This window comes from Nilaparvata lugens, chromosome X, assembly GCF_014356525.2.
Source record: "Nilaparvata lugens isolate BPH chromosome X, ASM1435652v1, whole genome shotgun sequence".
NCBI lineage: Eukaryota > Metazoa > Arthropoda > Insecta > Hemiptera > Delphacidae > Nilaparvata > Nilaparvata lugens.
Genome location: NC_052518.1, coordinates 5,856,782 through 5,879,654, shown reverse-complemented (window position 1 = coordinate 5,879,654; position 22,873 = coordinate 5,856,782). Strand labels below are relative to the sequence as shown.

General features: G+C 31.6%; 2 protein-coding genes across 2 annotated transcripts in view; one reads left to right on the top strand and one right to left on the bottom strand.

The window, feature by feature from the left end:
• The window catches only part of LOC120354370 (E3 ubiquitin-protein ligase HUWE1-like), a 62,059-nt gene extending 45,970 nt beyond the window's left edge, over window positions 1-16,089 (top strand). Inside the window, exons 31-37 of the mRNA XM_039441423.1 lie at window positions 1,197-1,472; window positions 2,676-2,864; window positions 3,299-3,486; window positions 7,937-8,070; window positions 9,167-9,332; window positions 12,233-12,405; window positions 14,100-16,089. Of these exons, the coding sequence (XP_039297357.1) occupies window positions 1,197-1,472; window positions 2,676-2,864; window positions 3,299-3,486; window positions 7,937-8,070; window positions 9,167-9,332; window positions 12,233-12,405; window positions 14,100-14,202 (1,229 nt within the window). The 3' untranslated portion in view covers window positions 14,203-16,089. The remainder of the gene's footprint in view (window positions 1-1,196; window positions 1,473-2,675; window positions 2,865-3,298; window positions 3,487-7,936; window positions 8,071-9,166; window positions 9,333-12,232; window positions 12,406-14,099) is intronic.
• A 3,711-nt stretch (window positions 16,090-19,800) lies between these two features.
• LOC111045807 (protein BTG2-like) lies at window positions 19,801-22,267 on the bottom strand. The gene is made up of 3 exons (XM_039441422.1): window positions 22,256-22,267; window positions 20,849-21,281; window positions 19,801-19,838 (listed from the first exon to the last, which is right to left on the bottom strand). The coding sequence occupies exons 1-3, from the start codon at window positions 22,265-22,267 to the stop codon at window positions 19,801-19,803; spliced, it is 483 nt and encodes a 160-aa protein (XP_039297356.1).
• Between the last annotated feature and the right edge of the window lie 606 nt (window positions 22,268-22,873).

Genomic DNA, 22,873 nt, shown 5'->3' with positions numbered 1-22,873 from the left:
CATGGATAGCTATCCATAAGCCTTATCAAATGACATAAGTTTTTTTCTGGGAGAATTGCAGGAGCACCGTAATATTCTTGAGAAAAATGGCGGATAATTGCTAAAAAACCATGTTTTTCATGATTTTCTCAAAAATAACTTGACCGATTTTTTTTCAAATTCATACCCTGTATAGTTATTTATCAGCTCTATCAACTGGCATAAGTCTCCTTCCTGGGAAACCAATGGGGGGTCCACCCCATCCTTGGGAAATGGACTTAGTAACCTCCTTCTCGTGCATGAGGTAGGTAGGTAGCGCAGTTCATAAAAGGAACACATAGTTGAGATATTTCATTTGTAGAACAGCTGTTCTGACGACTTTAAAAAAATGACGACTAAAAAAAATCATCGAATTTCACAATTCACACAAAGAAAAAGTACTCTGAAAACAATTATATATACACATATACAGAAGTCTGATCATAGTTTCAAATATGAGCAAGGAAAGTTGTGTGAGTGTTCCACACCAGATATTTTTCATTCGAAATCATTTTTCTATCATTCCGGTATTTATGATTGAAAATATTTCGCAAAAAATCAATTTTACAACTGTTAGTTCAAAGCTTCAAGTGATTGCTTGAAAATTGGATTGGCAGTGGAAGAAAATAGAACAGCGTCGCCGATTCTCTGCCTTGTCACTGCTATCCATAGAGGATACCTGATACAGTTTCATAATCGAGATTATCTTTGTATTCAATTATATTTTTTCACCGATTCGGCAACAGTATATACAGTATACAGTTGAAAGCATTCAATGTGATCACATCCTTTGTTGAATTGCAAGTTGAACAGTTCATTCAAGTGATGATGCGTTATTCGTGTCTCTTCTATGTATAAGCCAATCCCTTTCTTCAATAATTGAAGAGACTTGAAATGTTGTCAAAAAAATCCACTTTATTTTAATAAAAGTTATTATTCTACAGGAGCATGCGTTCGTGTGTGCTCACACATCATCAGCTGTGAGTTACTGGATAGTGCATTTTGTGACAACGTTTCAAGTCTCTTCAATTATGGAAAAGTTCCACAACATCAATATTCACTATACAAACCTTTCATCAATATTTAGATTAGTATTAAATTGTATGAATGCTAGATGATGAGTATTTATCTATTTATTTAGATAATTATTAATTGTGTGAATGCCTGGTGATTTGCAGAAACGCACCGTACAGTGCTGAATCAGATTCTGCGCCAGAGCAGCACGCCACTTGTGGACGGGCCTTTCTCGGTGTTGGTCAATCATGCCCGCTTGTTGGACTTTGACGTGAAACGACGTTACTTCCGCAGTGAGCTGGAGCGTGTTGACGAGGCGGTTCGTCGCGAAGAATTCGTTTTGAACGTCAATAGGGCATCCATCTTCAAGGACTCCTTCGACGAATTGCACAGTTGTACTCCTGAAGAATGGAAGAAACGCTTCTACATCGTCTTCGAAGGTAGGATCGATTTGAAATTATGATAATTGGCACTGGCCAGTCCAATAAAACTGAATTATTGGTTTTGGTGGCACAATCACTGGGCCAATACGCTGCGTTTACATTGGTCAAAATTCCTCTTGACGTTTGAGTTGAATGGGCGATCTTGAAAACTTGAAGTCAAGTTGAATTGAATTCAAATTTTCATAACCTCAAAAGTATATAATTGTGAATTAAGAAATCAAATTAATGTCAAAGTTTTCTTCTTCTACATCATACTTTTTTATGTAGTTGTTCTATACATTCTACATTGACTGACAACTGTTAGGCCGGTTACAAACACATCGATTTTTGGACGTACAATAGTTTTCCGTCCTTATAATTTCTATCACATTAAACGGAACTTGGCAAACTTCATCTGTTTAATCTAATAGAATGTATAAGGACGCCAAAAACTCATACGTCCAAAAATCTATCTGTTATTGTATTATAATTAAGTTGACTCAACTAGAGGGCGAGACATCCCTCAACACAGGTTTAGCCTAAAGAGGGATGCACTGTGGTTTTTTCTGTTGCATGCTTAATATTATTATCTATGTTCAATCATTATGCTTAAGGTGTGTATTTGTGTTACCAATTGTAATGTTCAATCATTATGCTTAATGTATGTATTTGTATTACCAATTGTAAAAATGCAGTGAAATAAACGAATTATCTGTTTGTAACTGGCCTAACAGTTGTCAGTCAATGTAGAATGTATAAAACAAAAAACAACTACATGAAAAAGTATGATGTATCAATTCGCATTTATATACTTTTGAGGTTATGAGAATTTGAATTCAAGTAAACTTGACTTCAAGTTTTCAAAATCGCCCATCCAACTCAAACGTTAAAAAAGGACAAGGAAACTTGACCAATGTAAAGCTTTATCATTACATATATTTTATCGTAAAGCTTTTATCATCTCAAGTTGAATCCAAAAGTCAACATCTACAAAACTTGAAGAAGGGTCTACATTGGTGTTGTGGATTGAAGTTGGCAAAATACATTCATTTTTAACAAAACTTGAATTCAAGTAAACTTGACTGATGTGTAAACGGCACTCAAGGTATTGATTTCAGTATTTATTATCAAGTTGTACTCTGTCTTCCCTTGGGCTCCAAAATTCTCTAAAAAATTGTGAGTTCCACTGTTGCTACATTAATATAATTATTGGTATTTCAGGGGAAGAAGGGCAGGACGCCGGAGGCCTGTTAAGAGAATGGTATATGATCATATCGAGGGAGATTTTCAACTCGGATTATGCACTTTTCACTACATCGGAGGGCGACAAAGTGACGTACACTATAAATACCTCATCGCACTACAACCCGAACCATCTTCTCTACTTTAAATTCGTAGGAAGGGTAATTGGTAAGTCATTTTAATCGGCTCATCATATGCTTATCCATATGTTCACACAGATAAATCTGCAAATTATTTCAATTTGTACCGCTAAATATAATTATTCATAAAGAGTGTTTTGTATAAAAATTTAACAAAAGTACTAGTAGTTGTCTATAATTGACATTAAAGTAGCCCTATCAAAATACTTGATTAGATGATTCAAAAGTTTAAAACTCGCTCACTTAGCTGTAGGTCATAGATTTCTCAAATAAATCATGTTTGTACATTCAAACTTGCCTTTTATTCTGAAGGTAATAATTTATTGCCGGTTATTAATATTATTACTCTTGATAATTCCTACACTCTGATAAGAGTCTGTAGGAAGCTATTGAAAACAAACAAACAAACTTTATACGTCATAATATTTGTCAAATCTCAACGGATTTTTCTCTTCGTTGCAGCAAAAGCAATCTATGACAACAAACTTCTCGATTGCTACTTTACTCGTTCCTTCTACAAGCACATTCTGGGTATTCCGATCAAGTACACGGATATGGAGAGTGAGGATTTCACTTTCTACAAAAGTCTCGCCTACTTGAAGGAAAACCATATCTCTAGCATTGGATCTGATTTGACATTCAGCACAGAGGTATGAAACTCTTTTCTGAGATTTCATTGATTCATTGCGGTTAAGCCAATTATATGGTTCAAAGGTCTATACTATAGACAATATATAATAGTGTTAGTAGTCCAGGCGCTGGCTTACATTGAGCATACATGAGAGAGGCAGAGAATTTGACTTCGGATTATTGTTAGGGGGTCTTTAGTGAATATGAAACTCGATGTCGTCACGTCCCAGGGTGGTCGACAGCTTGGGGGGGAGGGGGGTAAGTTGTAAAAAACGCGCGTTTATAAAATCGCCTGTCCTGCAGTTACTATTCATAGTACAGCTTTTAATTTTTTCTCAATATTATGTACACATAACTGGCTTTCAATGTGGTCCTATACTTTTTGCGATAAACCGCATAGTTTTTCCGTAAAAAAATAAAATATCTCGAAAAATGTATTTTTTATTATGGACTTTTTGTTATTTCTCGAATATTCAAGTAATTAGCCGACTTAGAGGAAAAGGCTCCCAATAAACGTTGTAGGCCGTTTCTTGCTGAATCCAATGATATATATAGTTTGGGGGTTACGATCATAGATGCGGCGGTGGGAGGGGGATAAGTAGCACTGTTACGCTGCGGCGCGGTCCTCCCCCATGATTAATGCGCGTAATGGCCTGTCTATCGCATCGCTCCTACTAGTCTATGCATTCAAATTATGTATTTCAGGAACGCTATCTTATGTATTTTCGGTCGCTGAACACGATTTTTCAACTCTCAAGCCTTAATAATTGATAATTCTCATCATAATATACTAATTATGGTCAAAATTACAAACTTCATCTCATTCTGCAAGGAAACTAAGAAATGACTGTTTGAAATAAACGAAACTTGGGTTTCAAGAAATATATTAGGATAGAATAAAGTTAATATTTATATATGTTTATGTTCTATTGTTTTTATTTCAAATTAATTTATTGTGATGCGCTGCAGGCTAAATTATATTATTAATTGCACACTGGCCACACTTACTTGATATAGTGGTCAGTTAGTTTCCAAGAAATATTTGTGGAATTTCTTAGTTCTTCATGGTGGAAATGGAATTCATCATTCATTCATTATCATAATGATTATGTTTAGTATGAAAATGTTAATCTTTCGTGAATCTTCAGTTTGTCGTGGACTTTTGAGAAATTATATCCAATATAATAATAGATATGTGTCAAATCAAAATGAAATGAAAATTTAAATATTCATTCATATTATTTCTAACAGTATTATTATAATAATATTTCACTAACTTTTGATTGATTCATCCATTATGGTATTCCCGTTCAGACTGTTTTGAAATGGTAACAAGTTATTCAGTATCAAAATTTGGGATTCGAATAGTTTTGGGCCATGCCTGCTATTCTTTCCCAAACATATTTATATGATTTGTAATTTTATCCACAAATGAATGAATGAATGTATGTATTCCTGCACGTAGCTAACGTATGGATAATTCCTTTATAGATTCTTGCATGTCACATTAATAAATCTCTGCCACAGATTTAGAAATCAAGTCTCGATGGTTTGGAGAGCATATTATTGGAGTGATTCTTTTACTCTGCTGCTTCTAATATGTTCACTACCTTTGTTTGATTTTAGACCATAGACATAAAAAGCTATGTCCACCTGTATCACTCCATCTTTATTGAGAATTTTCATAACTCTTCTCATCACAAAGTTTCCATAATCTTGCAGCGTATTGAAGTTTTGAAAAGTGAAGTAGGAGTTGAATTCAGGAGAGCCATGTCATCATTATGCGAATTTGTCAACGATATTTAGGGATTTAGTCAAATCCACAACTAGTTTCACTTACAATTTCATGGGCCAAGTGAGATTAAGAGTTTTTTTTCAAATATCCATCAGATGTTGACAGAGATTGCGGTTATTGTAGAAATGCATGCTGCACTAAAACTTCAATGCTGAATTATCTTTAAACAGCTACCTAGTAAAAATACAGAGATCAGATCTTTTTGTTCTAGAATTAACTAAGACTAGGATTTTTGTTTGATTGCATCGTGGAGAATGAAAGAACTCTGTTTCTTTTTATAGGTGAGAATACACTTTTACAATTTGCCACAACTATGTTCAGATAAAAATCGTTGGAGACCGAATAACTATTTCTTTCTATACGTTCAAAAGAGAATCACACACTTCTTCACTTGCTTCCAGACCATTGATAACATTATGCAGATTCTGTTGTCCATCAGAGTCTTGAAGAAAAATGTTATGTTCTCTTGAGAAGATTATGCTTCTGGAAATCATTCTCATCTCTCATTATTCTTGTTTTACTTCATTAGATGACTTTCTTCACAGTCTCCAGTGATATCCATAATGATGTCAACATACTTGAACAGAATATCTTTGATGGAAGATTTATTAATGTAGTAGCAGCCATTTTAGGAAAGCCTTTGAAGAACTAGCTATTCCAATCACTCAGTTTTGGATGATCTAATGAGGGTTTGCTCTAAAGCATGATCGGTTGTCACATTTATTAAATTTTCAAGGTTTCATTTGACAGAGAGTCAATGTATTGACTGTATAGAGTTAATGTTTTCTTATTGGAAATTATTTTTCACTTCTATGGGTATTTTTTATATTTTCTAGATATGACACAGACTTTATAACATAGTTTGTGTGATTGAATGAAAAAATTATGGGATCTTTTCTCGAACAGTTTCTATGTGCAATACCAGAGTCCATCCTTATGAGCATGAATACAATTTAAGATAATTTAAACTATGTTACAATAATCAGTCATAAATATTTCAAGTAGTCATTGATTTTGATTCTAAAAAAACTCTACAAATAGCTCCTGACTTCTTTCAAATATACTTTGACAATCTCTCATATTTGAACCGTTCATGAGTCCTTGTAGTTGTTTCATTGAATTGATTGCTTGCTCTCACACCTTAATTATACTGATCTCCCCTCAATAGATTTCCAACAGTATTCTCTCCAAATATTTCAAATTCAACAAAGATATCTCTCATTCCACTTTCATTCAAGTACCACCCCAAGACAATCAGTCAAACTCAGCCAGATGAGTAGATATAAGTTACAGAAATCAGTTGATAAAGCTGCGTTTACACGTAACAAAATGTTAATAACTTAATCTTTATAGATTCTATTAGATTGAACGGAACTTGGCAAACACATATGTCTATCATATGTATGATAAGTTATGTTCAATCTAATAGAATCTATAAAGATTAAGTTATATTAACATCTCCTTAATAACTTTGGTGTAAACTCAGCTTTAGAGTTGTATTTCCTTTGTAATCAAATATTTAGTCATATAACATGGGAGTAATTGGCATTATTTGTGTTTCAACTGTAAATTTATATTAAGAAAATATTTTACTCCTGTTACACGGTGCTCTATATGGGGTAGCCTATATTATTTGTTTAACTTACTCCATTACTTGACTTTCGCAATTCCAAAGTGATCATTGAACTAAATCGAATAATTATTCTCTCTTAATGGAATATCAGTTTTTTATCGATTGAGAAACACATATAGGATTCCTAACAGGATGGTTTATCATTACAATGTAATCATAAATAATGATAATGAGATGAAGTTTGTAATTTTGACCATAATTAGTATATTATGATGAGAATTATCAATTATTAAGGCTTGAGAGTTGAAAAATCGTGTTCAGCGACCGAAAATACATAAGATAGCGTTCCTGAAATACATAATTTGAATGCATAGACTAGTAGGAGCGATGCGATAGACAGGCCATTACGCACATATATATATATATATATATATATATATATATATATATATATATATATATATATATATATATATATATATATATATATATATATATATATATATATATATATATATATATATATATATATATATATATATATATATATATATATATATATATATATATATATATATATATATATATATATATATATATATATATATATATATATATATATATATATATATATATATATATATATATATATATATATATATATATATATATATATATATATATATATATATATATATATATATATATATATATATATATATATATATATATATATATATATATATATATATATATATATATATATATATATATATATATATATATATATATATATATATATATATATATATATATATATATATATATATATATATATATACAACTATCAATAATAACTTGATGCTCCCCAAATTAATAATATGTCTTTGATAACTGTCATAAAAGCTATATTAGTAATTTGGTTTTGATTGTTCTCAATTGGTTGTTTTTGTTGAAGGTGATTCAACCATTATTGTCAATTGTATAATTTATTACTTGATTCATATCTTATTAATTATTCATCTTGCTGAGCTGTGTCTTTTTGTCATCTCATTTCTTGCGATTGTGAATTGGAATAAATAAGATATGAATTTGAATTTAGGTGCAAGAACTTGGAGTGACTGAGGTGAGGGAACTGAAACCAGATGGACAAAAAATACCCGTCACTGAAGAGAACAAACTCGAGTACATACATCTGGTTTGTCAAATGAAAATGACTGGAGCCATCCGCAAGCAGTGAGTTATTCAAATCTTTATTTTAATTATTGTAGTTCTATTTAATTCCAGTTTCTTAATACGTTCCTACATGTCTTGTTTTAATAAGAATATTATTTGTTAAGGTGCGTACAGATTTACGCGCCGCGAACACGAGCAATTCACTTTTAATCAGCATTCTATATCTATTTTTATATATGTATCTGTACAAATACAGGTATAATCAGCTGATGAAAAGTGAACTACGCTTGTTTGCGGCGCGTAAATCTGTACACATCTCAAGACATCCAAAACACTTGAATGTTTTCAAATATTTCTCTATCAAATTGATAGATTAATCATGATTGTATGGTATGAGATGTTGTAGTATTTCTCCATAATTGAAAGAATAATACGTTGATGTTGTCAATACCACTGCATTTTTATTCAAATCAATTCAAATTACAGAACCAGGTTTCATGGTAACCTGCTTCACCTGAAATGGAACATAAGTTCAGCTGAAGATGTGGTAGGTGTTACAATGAAATCTGATTTTGTAAAATGAATTGATTTTTGAATAAATATAGTGGTATTGACAACATCAACGTCTTATCCTTTCAATTATTAAATTATTTGTTCAAGTAATAATGATTTAATTATGTATGTATTCTCCATTTATTATTTGATATTTTTTATTGCTCGGACCTTCATTGTGCTTTACTGCTCAAAGTGAAAATATCATAAATGCAAATAGCATTGTTGTGAACTCCACCATTAAAATTCATACAAATCAATCACATTTAAATAATTTTCACCTCTGTTTTTAGGGCTACTGATTACACACACACAATTAAAATGATCAAGTTCTCTTTGAATAATCAATCAATAATTTAATTCAATTCAACACAATATACATAAAAGAAATCAAAATACAAAAAATCACAATCAAAAATAAATTTCCAATAAAAAAACAAAAACAGGTTTCATGTTGGGGTGTATTTTATGCACAGGCTTCATAATGTATGTTTTCATTGGGTCTTATTTGGAGTAATTTCTATTTTATGTTTGAAATTGTAGGGTTTATTGTGTGCAATGGATAAGATGTATTGAATAAATGTAATATTTCGCTTTGCTTCAGACTGGATGCTTTCCTCGAAGGATTTTACGACATCATTCCCAACCGACTGATAAGTATTTTCAACGAACAGGAACTTGAATTGCTCATTTCCGGCCTACCCAACATTGACATTGAAGATCTCCGAGCCAACACTGAGTATCACAAGTACCAGCCCAGCTCCCTCCAGGTATACTCATATTCTTTCCAATGTTTTGCTTCGTTTAGTCTGAAACTCTGTAGTCTACCAAACCTTTACATTACTCAATAGAATATTCTACTAATGTAGTAAACTTTGGTGTATGTATAAGGGCAGATTATTTTAGTATGATTATTCTACAGGAGGGAGGTGCAGAGGAAACCCGTTACTCAGTGACGGGAGGGGGTATTGACCTGGAACAAATGTTGACAGATGGCCCATACTATGCCATTTCAGTCACTATGGAGCGTTGGAATGCACAACATCGTGTGTTCTCTGTCGAGCAGTTTTTTAGAAGCAATGAATCTGTAGTCACAGTGCAACAACATCTTTTCCGTCAATATTCTGACTTGATCCACATTTTCCGGAGTACTAACTGAAAGGGAAATACCAGGTGGTCTATTTTCCATCACAGTATTTCGATCAGACACTCTGCACCTCGACGTCCAACTATAAAATATTGACGGAAAAGACGTTGTACTGTGACTATAGATTCATTGCTTCTAAAAAAACTGCTCGACAGAGAACACGATGTTGTACATTGCAATGCTCCATAGCGACTGAAATGGCATACTATGGACCGTCTGCCAACATTTGTTCCAGGTCATTATCCCCTCCCGTCGCCGAGTGCTAGCGGTTTGAAAAACATATGTTTCCTCTGCACCACTCTATATGAAGAAACTATAAACCCTTTCACCATTTAATGTCTATGGAGACATATCATCACTATGGAGAAAACATACTAGTATAGAAGAGTGTATGTCGTAGTATGTACGTGTATGTTCGTTCCAAATTTCAAGCAGACTACTGTCTTATTATTACTGTTTTGTTGGGGTGAGAGTGTGTAAGAATGGCACATTGGCCCATATGAATAAAACCAGAGCAAATGCTCATGAGCAAAAGCATTGAGCATAAGGTTTTGCTCATGAGCAAAAGGTAGAAGCAAAAGCATTTGCTCATTTTGATATGAATAAGCTTTACCTTATACTCTTACCTTATGCTCCTGAACTCTGGAGCAAATGCTCACGTATTTTAAAGATTTTTCATCAGCTGATTCACTTTTGTAGCCTTACTTTGTTTTTATAGCTCACGGAAGCGCTAAATAATATGCAAGTAGGGTGCACCGCTTGTGTTTGCGTCGTCTGCTCTGTTTTCTATTTATGAATAGAGTTTTAGGTTAGTTGAGTTTAGAATTTTGAAATAATAGCGTGAAAAAATGTCATCTCTATAATAATCTTCAGCATATTCTTATAATATCAATAGCCTTCTTATAATCGTCTACACTCTCATCTTCTTAAATGCCTATTTCCTATTTTGTGATGGCTATCTTTATAACAGGTAGCTTTTGTATTTATCCTTTTGTAGGAATAATGGTGATATATCTCATGGTTGAATCTAAAAAGAGTTTTATAGTTCTCAACTATTGGTTGTGATCGTATCTGGTATAGTTTCCTCTTCCTCATACGAATTAGTTGAGCCATTTTACTATGAGCAAAAGGTGATAAGCTGCTCTAGACTAGACTCACCTTTTTTGAAGCATTTGCTTCAAAAGTTGAGCAAATGCTCTAGTTTATTCATACAATTTTGAGCAAAAGCTTTTACTTTTGAGCAAATGCTCAAACAATTTTTTGATGAGCATGAGCAAAAGGTTTTGCTCACGTTTATTCATAGAAAATGAAGCAAATGCTCCATATTTTAGAAGTATGAGCAAATGCTCAACTTTATTCATATGGCCCATTATGAGAGACTACCAGCGTCACAAAGCTTCACGAAAAATAACTACTATGACTTGGCTTGAGTTAATAGTGAAATTTGGAACATAAACTGTCAATACCATGGGATAACTTCTTATGCTATCAGCAAGTAGTTACTGATTAATTTTATGTGAAAAGGCTAGTCTCTTGTATCAATTCAGGTATTCAATATAATATATTCTTATGTTATAGATGATCATAAATCCAACACTGTTGTCAGAAATATAGTAGGATTGTTTTGTAATAAACTAGCACTTGGGGCCGAGACAGAGGAGGCGTTTTTCAGACGAGTCGGCACGGTACGACAGGACAGGAAGCTCTCTGATTGGCTGATTGGGTTGGCGTATCGAGAATCAGACAATCTGAGAACGTCCTGTCCTGTTGTGCTGACTAGAAAACGCCTCGTGTGTCACGGCCTTTACGTAGTCTTGATCCACTTTGATAGTTCTCATCTCTCCTTCATATAAAACTCCTTTATAATATCTTCCTTTCTAATATAAACTTTATAATATAGTAAATAATATTGAAACTAGAGTGTTTATGCTATTGTTAACTTGTTTCATTAACAATGTTATACAGTCCACAGTCACAGCACAGGTTGTGTTCAATTCAAATTTGTCAATAATTAATTTTCTGGCGATTTGTGTTCTATCATCATCTTCTATAGTGAGATCCACGTTATAATGGCAGTATTCTATTAACATTGGTGTTATCACCCTTGTCTATCATTCTACAAAGCACATAGCGCTATCCTTTTCTAGCTCCGCAACTTTTCCAGATCGTTTTTCAACAATTTAGGGATATAATTGATAAACAGAATAATTAATCTTAATATATTATGTAAATTATTAAATCATTGGGAAATATATTTTCTTGACATATAAAATATAATTGCTTATTTTTAACAAGAATGAACAGATCATAGATATATCGCTTTCAGCTATCTATAGAAGGCAGTGGCATGGCAGAAAATCGGCAACGCTATTCTCTTATCTTTCTCCACTGCCATTATAAAGTGGACCTCACTATAGAACTTTTGTTTCTCGTACAGTTTGATATTTAGAAAACACTCAAGGAAAGAAAGTCTGATATTCCATTAGTTGATGGAGCCTGTGTCTAAAAATAATTTGTTTATAGATTCAATGGTTTTGGAAAGCCCTACGTGAATTCAACCAAGCTGAAAGGGCAAAGTTCCTTCAGTTCATGACCGGCACGTCGAAAGTGCCACTCCAAGGTATGAATGGAGACCAGAAATTGCAGATACACCGTGATGAGAGGTCAACCGACAGACTTCCCTCGGCTCATACCTGGTAATTCAACATTTGTAGCGTTTGTTTCTTTAATTAAAATCATTCTATTTTTTCAATTTATCCATTACTGCTTTAAATTTAGGGTAACCGTCCACTGGAACCGTATTCAACCGATCCGTTCGGCCATTGGATCGGACAAATCTGCCGGCTGTTGATTCGGCCGAATAATAATTATGGTCGTCCATTGGTACCTTTTACGTCTAGTTCAGTAGTTGGCTGAACTATTGAATATTGAATAAACTACTATCATAGCCACTAAAATTTTTCATAAACAATGATTATATTGAGATTTTGAAAATTGAATAAACAAAAATCCACTAGATTAGTTATTCATTACAATTGTCTTGCCTTCAGATCATATTTGTTGAGCAATCTTCATGCACAGATTCCTTTGAACTTTACGACGATGATATCGTTTGTCTCTCATTTGTCACACAATGGAACATGATATTGAAACAAACTTATCAACTTTTCGTTGTCCATAGTTACAACTTTATAAAACAGAGCAACTTGAAAAAAAACAAAAACAAACAAGACAGTGAAACAATTTTAGGTTAGGAACACTTTGTTGTCTCAGCTCGACTATAGTGAGGTCCACGTTATAATGACAGTATTTGATCAACTTTGGTTTTGCTATCCTTGTCTATCATTTGACAAAGCCGGTGATACTATCCTTTTCCAAGTCCAGAACGATGCCAATTATGTTCTTGACAGTGTAAAAATATAATTAATTAATGCAGAGAATCGGAATCGCTATTATTCTATCCTTATCCACTGCCATTATAATTTGGACCTCACTATAGTTAGTTCGGCCGGATAAAGCCGGAAAATCCCATTCAATTCGGATCGAAAAATTGATCGCCCGGAGATGGCCGTATGAATCTATATTGCAATGGACGAGCATCTATTCCTTTCTTTGTTGGGGGATCGTTCAGACGAGTTCGGTAATTTTCGGCCGATGCTAGTTCGGACGAAAACGGTTCTAGTATGACGGCCCACCTTTTATGGTAGCCTAGTCTACAGAGACTAACACAACAGTATCGGATTCTTCTAGTATAGCTGTAAAGCTGAAATAAGATTACAGCCCTATTAAAGGTGGTGTTTCGTTTGTGCTTGAATGCCGTCGTCGAGACCAGGACAGAGTGAGGATCTCACATTGGCTAGATTTCAATTTGTCTAAAAGATTATGTTCAATTATTTTTTAATAGGGGAGGTTGAGTTTATACTTTCAAATGGCAATATGTCAATATTCGATATGCTTTAATTCTTAAATAAACACAAACAACGCCTGAAAAGTTGAAGAAATAAAATATCTATTCTTAGTTTGACTAAAACTAAAAGGGCCAGACCATACTAAACATTTTCCCAGGCGTTTTTAGAGTCGGAAGGACAGGAAACTGTCCGTTTGGCTGATTGAGTTGACGCTCAATATAGTCTGAACCTTATTAATGTGTTTATTAAATAATTGACTGTATGTTGGTGTAATGACAAAATAGTGTGCTATCGCACTCTTATGGTAACAATAATTCAATTTGCTGTTTTAAAAATGGATTCGGTCATTATTTTCCCATTCATGATGAGTTATGGAATCAATTATTGGGAAAAATCCTTTGAAATTTGCTTGTATATTTTCATAAATAAATCTATAGCCGCCGTCTATTCCATTGTGCTAATGTTTTGGTTTCAATTTTCAGTTTCAATCGACTTTACTTGCCTGTTTATGAGGACAGTCAGAAGCTAAGGAACAACCTTCTCAAAGCGATTCACGAATGCTCGGAGGGCTTCGGATTCGCTTAAGGGGACACGGAATCCCTATCCTACTCCATGTTAACATAAGGAACATTTTCTAAAAAACTACTCAACCGATTGCTTTCAAATTTTCAACATGCTTTTATAGGCACTTCCTTTAATAGCTGAGTTAATTTCAAAAGCGTACTAACCATGGAAATGAATAAAAAAAAATTCTCAACTTGCCTTTTTAGTCTTACATTTTCAACAAGAAAATATTTTTTTAAATAACTATTTTTGGATGGATCAATCTGGAAATAACTCAGCATATGTAACGTACAGAGGCCAGTAACGTGTAAAAATTTCATCAGGATAACTCTATTACTTTTTGAGAAAATGTTCCTTATGTACCTTAAAATCAAAATTCTCAGGAAAGGCAAAAAACTAAACAGTTTGTCAATATTAGCTCAAGATGCAAATATTATGTATTCAAGTGAACTCCTCACTCACCTAATACATCCCAGGATCATGGGCAGGCATTTCTTCAAAATCTTCAGCCAATCTCTTGGCATTATAATGTTGGATAACTAGTTCGTAGATTATAAATAGTAGAACCAGAAAAAATATTCACGAAAATCGTCCAAAAATCTACTAAAAGCTGCGAACCATACAATATCTTGTAAACAGAACAAACTAACCAACAAAACGAGCTACACATTGGCATTTGGCAGATTTGAAAACATATGACTGAAAGTATTGCCAACACAATATCAAAAGAATCATGGAAATCGGTCATTCCTTCCAAAAGTTATATTGTTTTGAAAAATTTTGTGATTCAACAAATTATTGGGTAAAATGGAGAATGACATCATATTCTTTGAAGATTTTATTTTATATAAAGTATTCATGCAAATATCAAGTGTTATACATTGATTAATTCACAAAAGAATACTCTATCAGATGGCGCTAAAATTCAAAAATTGATATTTTTTTCATTTTTTGCTTTCCGTGTGTCCTTAATCCACTTTAATCTTGTAATATAGTTTGTGTATTTGTTTCATATTTTGTAAATATCATGAAACTACCTGTTGTTTAAATAATTTCGAGACTGAAAGACGAATATATTAAATGTGTATAAATATATATGTAATTATATATATATTTTTTTGTAATGGATGAAAATAACTAGTTCTTCGAGTCTATAGAGACACTGTATTCTTTTTTATTTTGTATCAATAATTTTGAAAAATAATGAATATTGTAAAATATCATTTAATTGCTAATATCAATTGATGCTAAATTTCCCATAAATTCAAAGATGATAAATTACTCATGTACTGTAATCATGATGAAATTATATTGTTTCATAGATTCATATGTAATGAAATCAAGTGATATCTCATATTGTTTTTGATATTAAACACTTCATTAACTTATTATATTTTTTAATAGTTCACTTGAAACTAATATTGTTTCTTATATTAATAACTTCTTTATCATATTTTTCTATAATTAAAAATGTAAGTTTTTCAGAACATAAAACAAAATTGAGTTCATGTGTTGATGCCATTTGAATTTAATGGAGTTTGGCGCTGAGTAGTTAGTTTCCAATCATCCCCGTCTAGTGGCACACTCTAGTGCATAATTGTTTGTTTGTTTTGTAGTAGCCATATTACTTCATAAAAAAGGATGGGTTTTGTTGTGAATCTAATCTTTATTACTTTTATGATAGGCCTATCAAAAAATGTTGATAGTTTGTCAATAATAAATACTTGTAACAATAAAATCACTTCGCTTATAATTATGGGCTACTATACTTGATTCAAATAAAAACAATATAAGACTTTCAGTACCCTTTTATTAAAAACTTAAAAATATTTTAGTGACTACTTTCATTCATTGGTCATTTTCAAGTTAAAATAATGTTAAATATTAAACCGTTAAATATTTTAAAGTATTTAATAAAAGGGTATTAAAAGTTTTTATAATATTGTTTTTTACTTCTACCAATGTTTACTTGTATTTATTTATTTACTTGTGTTTATTTATTGCATTTGTTGACATAATCAACACAAATAGAATACAGTGTGTATTTTCTAAGGCTTATGAACTGTTTGTTTAATTTGTGATTTGAAAATAAAATGTTGTTAAAATTCTAATGTGCATTTTATTTATTGAAGTTTTTTCATCAGAATCTAGAATTGAGTACCGTTTCGGGGCAAGAACTGCACCGGAATGGTAACCAAATCTTCACTATATTATGAAAAATGTATTTATGACAAACATCTTTAATGGTCAAGTTCCCCAATGGTCAAGAAAGCAAGACCAAATTTGGTCATAAGTAGATGTCCAATGCATTTACTAATTTCATAATTATGGCATCCACAAGACATGTAAGTTAGTTTCCAATCATCCCCGTCTAGTGGCACACTCTAGTGCATAATTGTTTGTTTTGTAGTAGCCATATTACTCATAAAAAAGGATGGGTTTTGTTGTGAATCTAATCTTTATTACTTTTATGATAGGCCTATCAAAAAATGTTGATAGTTTGTCAATAATAAATACTTGTAACAATAAAATCACTTCGCTTATAATTATGGGCTACTATACTTGATTCAAATAAAAACAATATAAGACTTTCAGTACCCTTTTATTAAAAACTTAAAAATATTTTAGTGACTACTTTCATTCATTGGTCATTTTCAAGTTAAAATAATGTTAATATTAAACCGTTAAATATTTTAAAGTATTTAATAAAAGGGTACTAAAAGTTTTTATTAATATTGTTTTTTACTTCTACCAATGTTTACTTGTATTTATTTATTTACTTGTGTTTATTTATTGCATTTGTTGACATAATCAACACAAATAGAATACAGTGTGTATTCTCTAAGGCTTATGAACTGTTTGTTTAATTTGTGATTTGAAAATAAAATGTTGTTAAAATTCTAATGTGCATTTTATTTATTGAAATTTTTTCATCAGAATCTAGAATTGAGTACCGTTTCGGGGCAAGAACTGCACCGGAATGGTAACCAAATCTTCACTATATTATGAAAAATGTATTTATGACAAACATCTTTAATGGTCAAGTTCCCCAATGGTCAAGAAAGCAAGACCAAATTTGGTCATAAGTAGATGTCCAATGCATTTACTAATTTCATAATTATGGCATCCACAAGACATGTAAGTTTGTTTCAAACTTACATCTATAGGATGTCCTACAGTTTCCAAAAAAGTCTAGCATGGATTGAATTTGGATGTCTGTTGGATGTAGATGGATGTCCAGTGGATATCCTAATTTTATAATTATTGCATCCAGAAGACATCTGTAGGGTGTCCTACAATATTTATGCCTATTTTTGTAAGTTTTCAAGAATGTCGGGCAAATAGTTTTGTAAGAGCTTTGAGCAATCAGCTTAGTTTATACTCTGAGTCTATATTACCTTTCATTAGATTCCCATCTACTTCAATAAAATTTTCTAATTTTTATTCTGTGAGTCAGTTATATCATAGAGAAACAATAGCGTAAGTAGATATCCCATGGTATAGGACGTTTATGTCGCAACTTTTACTGTTATCTCAAGCCGATTACTGTTGATTATTGTCGAATTACGCTTGAGATAACAGTAAGAGTTGCGACATAAACGCCCTATACCTTGGGATATCTACTTATGCTATCGTTTCTCTATGGTTATATGAAGAGTCTTTATTGAGTCACTGTATGACTCTATGAAGTCTCATTATAGAGTCACTGTAATTAATTTATACATATATGCAGTGCCAAAATTGAGCGAGGTAGCCCTAATGGCCAGTTGCACAAAAGAAAATCTAATTTAATCAATGTAAGATGATGTCTCTAACAGAGCCAGTGCAACAACTTCCCTACCCAGCACTGTAAGAGGACGTCATCTTAAGGAGATTTAATGAAATTTTCTTTCATTTGATATTTTTAAAACAATTTTTTACAAATATATAACAATATTTGAAATTATTTTTCAACATTTTATAAATATTGTTTTGAAACAAACTTACATTTATAACAATAAATATTTTCCAAAAAATATTGAAACGATTTTGTGGAAATATTTTGTCAATATTTTTTTTAAAGATGGTTTTCATATTGATTAAATGTTAAATCAATATTAAAACCATCTCTAAAAAATATCTACAAAGTATTTCCACAATATTGTTTTGTAAATATTTATTGATATATAAGTTTGTTTCAAAACAATGTTCATAAAATGTTAAATAATTTTCAATATTGTAAATACATTGTACAAATATTTTTTACAATATAGCTTAAATATTTTTCTGTTACTTGGGCACTCACTTGGTATAAAATAAAGGCAGTCATTCTATTCTACTTGGGCTACAGGAGAACCAATGCAATTGACTTAGAATATTAAGATAAATTCATGGCTCACATGAATATGTTATATTAATCAGTGAAATGAAATTACACCAATGAAAATAAATATAATCATATCGACTAAATATACAATAAAACATAAAACACTTATTGACATGGGCTACTTTTAAATTAATAAAACAAAATAAATCTTATAGCATCTTCAGGTTATAAAAATAAAGGGTGCTATAAGATTTATTAATTTACAATAAAACATTTACAACTGAATACATGCTTGAATGATTCAATATTTCAGGTTACATAATTCAAAACTTATTCATTCTTACACCAAAATACGAAAAAAATTAATTGAAAGGTTGAGTCCTTAAAACTTTAATAAATATTAAGTCATGTGTAAAAATCTCAATTTTCCGACACATATTCATGGGACTTTAATCAGCTGGATGCAAGAAAACTTTCAGTCTAATCCAAGGCCACAATAATACTGTGTAATTTCTATTTGAAAACATTTGAACCGGTTTCAAAGGCACGTGAAATATGTTGCGGTATACTACATCAACTGAAAATATCAAGCACCCTGAATTTTCAAGAGTTAAAATTTTTGGATTCTGTATAAAATGTAAATTCATTTCATAAAATATAGAATTTTTAAATGCAATCTTTCACACTAAGAGAGAATCATATATGCTCTATGTTATATATATATATATATATATATATATATATATATATATATATATATTGTTTTAGAAAGTTATAATATAAATATATATATATATTTTTTTAAGCTGCAAAACGTATCATAGAAAGACATTCTATAATAACTACTTAAATTAGTAAGTCTTCTCTCTGTAACAACAACCTTCTAGTACAAAAATTGTGTACCTTAAACATCATCACTATATACATTGAATAAGCTACGAAATGTCTACTAATTTTTATTATATAAAATCACAATGACACTAAGCTACACTGAATTACAAAGAAATTTCCAATCACAGTTACACAAAATATTTTCATTTGTACTCCGTCTATCGACCTGAATGCTAATCCAGTCTTTATCATGAAAAATAATAGTTCTTCTTATAAGTCTAATGTAACAGGTTTCCATAGTATGGCTTCTTAATGAAATAAAATATCATTTTTTTGAAAACTCAACTGACTTGCTTTTAACTAAAACTAACTTAACTAATACTAACTAAAACTAACACTAACTTGCTTTAAACTAACTTATACTTGCTTTTCTGAAAATGTATTTTTATGACAGAACCGAGTATAATAGATGGATTTCATAATCATAATGAAGTGCTGCAAAAGAAGTAGAAGTAGTTCCCTGTTAATCAATAGAATAAAATAAAGTTATTCAATAGAAGTAGTTACCTGTAGTAGTAGATTCAAGAGAAAATATGTGATTGCAAAGAAACTGATACTAATTATGATAAATCATAAATATGTTTTTAAAGAACGGTAAGATACATACCAGAAAGGCAACTTGTTTTTTAGAAAAAAAAATGAAACTGATGGAAAGATTAATTTCAGCGATGTCTGAAATCTTTATAGTGAACACTATTTTTTCGTGAACCGTTAAATAATTTACCCCATCCTATACAGGATAATAATAATAATTTAAATCTTTCTTGTTTTAGAAATTTTGCAACAGAAAGTTAAAAATCAAAACTTTAATTCCTCTGTTTTTCAATAAGATAGTATAAAACTCAATTTTTTATTGCACTATTAGTTTCAAATTGCATGGTCAAATAAATTAAATATTATACTTATACGGAAATAATTTTTCAATGCATTTACTTGAATATAAACTGGATTACTGTAAGAGAGAAAAATTGAAATGCAAATCTTCAATGAAAGAGCAGAGATAAAATATTACATTTTAGTAATTCATAAAAGATTTCAGTTTCATATCTAAAATTGTGTATAGAGCCGAGCATGTTGAATGTAGAAATTCGGCATTGAATGGTCCATAATATAGATTATTAGATAATCAGTAATTACATTTTCCATCATAAAATGTACTTGATACTGTACAGAAAATTATTTTTTTAGATTGAATAATTGATAGAATATGACATATTTCACTTGTCTTTGTTTTATTGTTTCGACACTTTTCTGAAGTTTTAAAATCACATATTTTCTCTTTTCAACAGTGAACGAACTTCGGTACAAAAATCATAATTCATAAGTAATCTGGACAGATATTTTGTATGTTTTGTATATTTTGTATATTTCTTTTTATGGAGAAAAAAATGTGTTCCAAGTAATAATATTCATCACACAAATAATAGTTCAGTTGGTGATAATAAGTAGTAGAATGAGTTGTTACTATACATCTGTCTAACACGTCCAAGCTTGTTTCCAGTTCAGGGATGGGGTTGGAAATGAAGCCCTGGATATCCTCGATGTCGGGCAGGAACACATCCATTACACTTCCATTCTCGCCGATGCGGTAGCTGACCTCATTCGGGTCCACCCACATGGTGAACTCTAGTGGAAGCCAGCTGCGAATGAGTTTGGCACTGAGTCCGGTGATGTGCGCGACGGCCGTGATCACAGGATCACTGTTGATGCAACGGTTGACGCGGATGCAGCGGTAGGCAGAGCCACGGTCCGGCGACAGTGGGAACCAGTGGTTGCGGTAGCGGGTCACCATTACGGTCACCAGAGCGTCTCGCAGCGAGATTGTCATTTCCCTGGACAAGCGGTCGCGAGCACGCATCAGCTTCAATAGGAACAAGCTCGCTCGATTGATTTCGTTCAGCATCTGCAACACAACAATTCCTCTAATGTCAGGTATTCACAAAAACAAATCAATCAAGGAGATGAGAGTGGAAGAACTGCAAATCTACAAACGTAATCAAGAACAGTTAACGTGAACTTCCTCTAAACTCAAAACTGTTGGAAAATATTAATTATTTTTTATCTTTAAAAATTAATGAGAAATTGACTCATACTTGTACTTGAACAATACAACTATTGGGATATATAAAGTTGTAATAATACAGAGTGGCCCAGAAGTTACGATTACCTTATTAATCATAAAACAAGACTTATGACTCATGTGGGTCGTTTTAGTCAACATACAGAATGTTTTTGAAATAAAACGAAAAACTTCGTAAATCCCTTGCATCAAAATAAAGAAAAAAAATCCAGTAAGCATTGGTCTTAAAATGCTTTGTTACCGAGATAATGATGGCTGAAGATTTTACTAAATTTATAATTTTATCATTTTCTGCTGTCTCCATGAGGGTACTAAAATGATCAAACTATGTGAAATCAAACCTATTAGTATAAACTCAAATAGGAGTATGTGACTTCAATGATTGTTGAGAAAATGGGAAACATATTCAAATTCAAATGGAAAACAATTGCCAAAAAATGTAATTTTCAATTTAAAAGGAATATAACAAGGACAATAGTTCAGTTCTGGAGAAAAACTTTTACTCACTATGTTGCCTAAATTCACCCAAACCTAATAAATCAGGACTCAGAAGGAGTCAGAACAGAAAAATCAGCAATTTTTAAAATGTTTGCTTTGATTAACAAAATAACAGTATTATGAGGTTTGGATGCTTTTTAGAGAACATAGTAGTAGTAGTCCTAAGTAGTAATTGAACATTTTTTCTTCAGAATCAAATCATCTGAATTTCTCTTTGACTTGGAATATCGTTTAACAATAGGAATACTAGTTATATCCCTCTTAAATTGAAAATTACTATTTTGACAAATTCCTATTACCTCAACAATCATTTCATATACCTCAGATTTCTCAGCTGATCTCATAGAAGAATCGATTACTCAAATATCCTCATGAGGCCACAAAGTAATAACATGAAAAATTTGGAAAAAATGTACAATCTTACGCCATAATTATCTCGGTAATAAAGCATTTCAGGAACTTGTTTACTGAAACTTTTTTGTTAATTTTAATTTCAGAAAACCACTCACGATATCTGTCGGTCTATTTCAGAAACACTCTGTACATCACAATTAATGTTGTATGTCTCAATTTCTCATTATGAAATATGCATTGGGAGTATAAGATTATTGAGAGATATAAGAATGGAGAAATAAAAAATGTTTATTCCATCTTGAAAATTAAAATATGAAACTCGAAAAACATCAAATAATCTTCATAATAGGAAAAATCTTTGAAGAAACATGATACAATAAGTCAATTTTATGTTCTTCCAAGTCTCAACTATTGGGAACTATGTTACATCCTTATGTGACATGGGTAGTATTTGATTACTTATTTATTGATTGATTTTTACGTGTTTTAGATTTAAGATTTCTCAGGAGAAAAGACTGATATTAGAATAATAATTTCCGTAGTTGGACTTTATTGAGAAAATA

Bases quoted from the DNA above. Each gene is read 5' to 3' on its own strand.
- LOC111045807 (XM_039441422.1), bottom strand. The intron at 19,839-20,848 runs GTATAGTAACAA...ATTGATTAACAG, and splicing joins CTTGGACGTGTTAGACAGAT to GGAACTACTTCTACTTCTTT.